Source organism: Silurus aristotelis (assembly GCF_946808225.1).
Source record: "Silurus aristotelis genome assembly, chromosome: 19".
NCBI lineage: Eukaryota > Metazoa > Chordata > Actinopteri > Siluriformes > Siluridae > Silurus > Silurus aristotelis.
In genome coordinates, this window is record NC_139592.1 from 24,295,502 (window position 1) to 24,301,518 (window position 6,017).

Genomic DNA, 6,017 nt, shown 5'->3' on the forward strand with positions numbered 1-6,017 from the left:
ATCTGAGTTGAGCAGAAGAAAGTTATCAATCATACACTTTCTAATATCCTTTACACATTTTAGTTAATGGTGTTGATGGTGTGTTGTGTGGATTTATATTACACACCTGCATACACTGCTTTATAATACCCAGTGATCACAACGAGTCATGGAGGAGTCATCCTCTGCCATCGGATTCTGCTAACTAACACAAGCACACACACACACACCAACCCACCCCCACCCACCCAAACCCACAGCTCACTGTTGCTATCAAAGGAAATGTGGTGTTTCATGATAGTGTTGTTAAAAAGTGAAGTGTGTAAAGTAAGGATCAGTGTGTGTGTGTGTGGCGTGTGTGTATATGTAGTGTCTCAACAGCAGAAACACAGCCTTAAGGTTATTCTTTATTTTTATTATTATTAATTGTATATATTTCTTTATATATATATATATATATATTTTTTTTTTTGTTTGTTTTTGTTTTTGTTTTTGTTAAACTTGTTAAGTTTTTGGACATTCTAATGTTTATGTGGTTTTCTCATCAGCATGCTCCTCATCGTCTTCCTCCTTGTCTTTCGACACTCCATGGAAATAACCATCGGTGGTTGCCTCAGAGACAGGGACAAAGACCACCGACCTCGTGTGAGCTGTGAAAGTCAGGGTCTCACCACAGTGCCAGATGGGATAGATCCTGAAACACAGACACTCGTCCTCTCTCAGAATGCGTTCATCTCTCTTTCCTGGGCTGCCTACAGCACATTCACACACCTTCATGAGCTGGACCTGAGCCAGAACCTCATCAGCACCATCAACCATTCGGGTAAGTGTTCAGGAATGTGAGCGGGGCCGTTTCCTTCCTGACGTAAATGAATATTTAGCCATGTATCTCGACTAAAATGAAACATGTACATCTCAGTGATTCCTTAAGTCCTGATCATCTGCTTTTCCAGAGGAACATCACTTCTCACACTCCAACCAATCTTAATGTGACTTCCATTTGCAATATTATTGTTTATCCCAGACTGTGTAATACTGTATTTCATACTTCGACTTTCTATCTCTCAGGTTCTGTGCTGGGAAACCTGAGTGTTTTGCGGCTATCTAATAACAAACTGACTGGTTTGGGCAGAGCTACATTTAACTCCAGTCCTTCTCTTATGGAGGTCTATTTGGATGGAAATGCCATCAGTTCTCTTGACAATGCAACCTTCATTGACCTTCCACTTCTAGAGCTCATTAACCTTTCACGGAACAAACTGAACATCCTGCCATCACACCTGCTGCAGCACATTTCCTCTAGCAGCCTTAAAAACTTTGATCTGGAGGAGAATCATCTCCAGCACCTTCCAGATGATTTTTTTGCTTCAAAACCTGAGCTACCATATGTCTTCCTTTCAAAAAATAACTGGGTTTGTACGTGTCAGGTAAGCTACCTGCAGGGCTACCTGGACAATCAGGGTCATAATGTCTACATCCACACCGGGCCCTCCAGCATCGAGAATGTCCCGGAGAATGTAACGTGTTCTGCGCCGCCTGAACTACAGGGTCGAGCTATACTGGAGCTGAAGGATGAGGAGTTCTGCACTTCAGATACTGAGTCACAACCCTCCACCATTCAAACACCTCAAATAACATCAACCACTGGACTGACCACAACCATCATCCAATCAAAGCTCATAACAACAGTTATCCCAACCACTACGTCAACATCTACACCAACAACTACACAAATGGTTATGCCAATAACTACACCAATTTTTACACCAACAACTACGGCAAAGACTATGCCAATGTCTACTACAACATCCATGACAACGTCTACACCAACAACAGCAACATCTACAACAGCCACACCAACATCTACTACAACAACATCAACATCTACACCAACCACACCGTCTACTACAACAACATCAACGTCTACACTAACCACACCAATATCTACTACAATGACCAGGCCAACCTCTACTACAAGAACACCAACATCTACGCCAACGGCAGTGTCTATACCAACAACGCCAACGTCTACACCAACATATAAACCAACAAGTACACCAAAGACTGCTGAGTCCAGTTCTACCCCTATTCCAACTACAATAGCCACTATAAGCTCAGTTACCATGGTGACAGGGCAAGCAAAGGGAGTTGTCTCGGAGATCAGTAGTGGTCAGAGCTCAGTGCCGTGGTGCTGGTGGTTATTTATCACTGTTTTGTTATTGTGTATTTTCTCTGCCATTTTTGCCTGTATGCTCTTTCTCTGGCTCATTCTCATGTACATCACACTTTACAGACCAATCAAACGGCAGTGCCACTGCATCCAGGGTGTGGCCCTAAAGGCATATCGGGTCACAGCAGGAGAGTCAGTAACCATGAACAGAACCAAGGAGGAAAAAGTGCCACTTTTACCCACAGAGATGATACAAGAAACTCAGCCAGTCTTCCGTTCTGTTCTTTTCATCACAAAAGGAGAAGATGATGGTGAAGCGGATGATAAGACAGAAGGAACCGGGAATAAGGAAGAAGAAAATAAAAGAGGAAGTGATGCTGTGTCTAAAATAGTCTTGTGTCCAGCAGTGACTCTGCACAGAGAGACAGAAACTAAAGACAGGAAGGAAGTGTTCAGGAAAACTTTATACAGAGTGATAAGCAGAGAGGAAGAGCTAAAGGAATGGAGGGAGGTGGAGGAGAACTGCTTGGGAATAACAGAGAGAGATAAAGGGAGAGGAGAAATAGCAGTGGAGAGAGAAAAGACACGATACAGCCTTATTCTCAGGGAGGAGAGAGGGAGTGTGATGGAGGACAGAAGAGGAGAGACAGAGTGGCTGGTGGGGGAGTGGGAGATGAGATGAGGAGAACAGGAAGCTGGCAATATTCTGTTAGGATGAAAAAAGAGCCACTGACAGATACACCAGTTTGCGTTGCTCAAGTTTAATTGAACGGAGTTTTGAGTTCATGTTTCACTTTTTATCTTAAGTTTTATAAAGTTTAACTCTCAGTTCTGTTTTCTATTCTACTGAAGTTCATATACAAATTACTAAGAAATAAATAAAAAAATTCCTTTCTGCAGAGTTTCACTGAAATGTCCTCTCTACACTCACATTCCACATTCTGTACACACACACACACACACACACACACACACACACACACACTGACCATCACATTCTCTACACACACACACACACACACACACACACACACACACACACACACACACACACACACACACACTGACCATCACATTCTCTACACACACACACACACACACACACACACACACACACACTGACCATCACATTCTCTACACACACACACACACACACACACACACACACACTGACCATCACATTCTCTACACACACACACACACACACACACACACACACACACTGACCATCACATTCTCTACACACACACACACACACACACACTGACCATCACATTATCCACACACACACACACACACACACACACACACACACACACACACACACTCACACACACTGACCATCACATTCTTTACACACACACACACACACACACACACACACACACACACACAAACACACTGACCATCACATTCTCTACACACACACACACACACACACACACTGACCATCACATTCTCTACACACACACACACACACACACACACACACACACTGACCATCACATTCTCTACACACACACACACACACACACTGACCATCACATTCTCTACACACACACACACACACACACTGACCATCACATTCTCTACACACACACACACACACACACACACACACACACACACACACACACACACACACTCACACACAGAACATCACATTCTCTACACACACACACACACACACACACTGACCATCACATTCTCTACACACACACACAAACACACTAACCATCACATTCTCTACACACACACACACACACACACACACACACACACACACACACACACACACACTGACCATCACATTCTCTACACACACACACACACACTGACCATCACATTCTCTACACACACACACACTGACCATCACATTCTCTACACACACACACACACACACACACACACACACACACACTGACCATCACATTCTCTACACACACACACACACACACACACACACACACACACACACACTGACCATCACATTCTCTACACACACACACACACACACTGACCATCACATTCTCTACACACACACACACTGACCATCACATTCTCTACACACACACACACACACACACACACTGACCATCACATTATCCACACACACACACACACACACACACACACACACACACACACACACACACTGACCATCACATTCTCTACACACACACACACACACACACACACACATACACACACACACACACACACACACACACACACAGAACATCACATTCTCTACACACACACACACTGACCATCACATTCTCTACACACACACACACACACACACACTGACCATCACATTATCCACACACACACACACACACACACACACACACACACACACACACACACACTGACCATCACATTCTCTACACACACACACACACACACACACACACACACACATACACACACACACACACAGAACATCACATTCTCTACACACACACACACACAAACACAAACACACTGACCATTACATTCTCTACACGCACACACACACACACACACTGACCATCACATTCTTTACACACACACACACACACACTGACCATCACATTCTCTACACACACACACACACACACACACACACTGACCATCACATTCTCTACACACACACACACACACACACACAAACACACACTGTATATTTGTACACAGAATATACACACAAAAAAACACAAGATCACAAATTTTATTAAATTATTTTCTAACAAGTCAAACTGGAGATTTTGAAAAGCTGGAGATGTGGAGGTGTTTGTAGCTCATGCAGATTAGAGACCAGGTAATAAATACACACTTGGATTTATGTTGATGCAGAAAATCCGCAGCTCTGTTTTTACTTTCTTTTTATTTACAGAGAACTTCTTCCCCAAACCAAGATGGCGGATATGCTGACATACGATCCAGCGGCCAATCAGGAGTCTAAAAATGTTGTGTCTGTCTCTCTCACACACACACACAGAGAGAGAGAGAGAGAGAGAGAGAGAGAGAGAGAGAGAGAGAGAGAGAGAGAGAGAGAGAGAAAGAGAGACGCATGCGCAGTAGTGACAGCGCCGTGTTTGGGTTCTGGACCTGAGAGAAGGTATTCAATTGAGATGCCTGTTACAAAACATTAGGAGATAAATGTGTTTTCACAAAGACCCGGAGATACCTACAGAAGGAGGAGCAGATCTCCACCTGGACTGCGCTGTGTGTATTACAGCACTGTTTGGGCTGTGTGTGTGTGTGTGTGTGTGTGTGTGTGTGTGTGTGTGTGTGTGTGTGTGTGTGTGTGTGTGTGTGTGCAGGCAGGGCGGTGTGTGTGTGTGTGTGTGTGTGTGTGTGTGTGTAGAGGACCCTGCTGCAGAACGGAAGTAAACCGAAGGAATTAAAGGCTAGGATTTGTGTTTACTGATCCATTAAAACACACATTTTTATAATCGCGATATTTATTGGTGTTTGTGTGAAACTCGATTCGGTTAAATAATTGATAGAGTTTGTAATTAATAAATGTATATGAGTTAAGGGGGGGGGATGGGGATGATGTGTACGTGTGAGTTGTACAGGGGACGTGTTGTATCCTGTGTAGGATAAATCTGACTATGACTGTATGACGTCACAAACCGGGACATTTAATAATTTAATTATAACATGAATTCAGATAATATTAATGTTGCCTGATTTGGAAATCAATGGACTGGGCTTCATGATTAATAATCTATTTGTGTGTGTGTGTGTGTGTGTGTGTGTGTGTGTGTGTGTGTGTGTGTGTGTGTGTGTGTGCGTGCTCGTGCTCGTGCTCGCAGATGACTGTATATAATCTGTATATATTTGACCGTAATGGAACGTGTCTACACTACAGCGAGTG

General features: G+C 43.5%; 2 protein-coding genes across 5 annotated transcripts in view; both read left to right on the forward strand.

Moving 5' to 3' along the window:
- Positions 1-281: 281 nt before the first annotated feature.
- On the forward strand, positions 282-3,044 carry gp1ba (glycoprotein Ib platelet subunit alpha). Its single transcript, XM_083521639.1, has 3 exons — positions 282-378; positions 528-802; positions 1,048-3,044. The coding sequence occupies exons 2-3, from the start codon at positions 529-531 to the stop codon at positions 2,829-2,831; spliced, it is 2,058 nt and encodes a 685-aa protein (XP_083377765.1). The 5' UTR covers positions 282-378; position 528; the 3' UTR covers positions 2,832-3,044.
- Positions 3,045-5,216: 2,172 nt separating this feature from the next.
- Positions 5,217-6,017, forward strand: part of trappc1 (trafficking protein particle complex subunit 1) — a 3,580-nt gene continuing 2,779 nt past the window's right edge. Inside the window, exons 1-2 of one of the 4 annotated variants that reach the window (XM_083569673.1) lie at positions 5,217-5,359; positions 5,956-6,017. The exon at positions 5,956-6,017 is cut by the window's right edge and continues 37 nt beyond it. In XM_083569673.1, coding sequence (XP_083425799.1) covers positions 5,294-5,359; positions 5,956-6,017 — 128 coding nt within the window. In that variant the 5' untranslated portion in view covers positions 5,217-5,293. Of the gene's footprint in view, positions 5,360-5,450; positions 5,579-5,952 lie in introns of those variants that run through there. The other 3 variants (XM_083569674.1, XM_083569675.1, XM_083569676.1) reach the window with 3 other exon arrangements.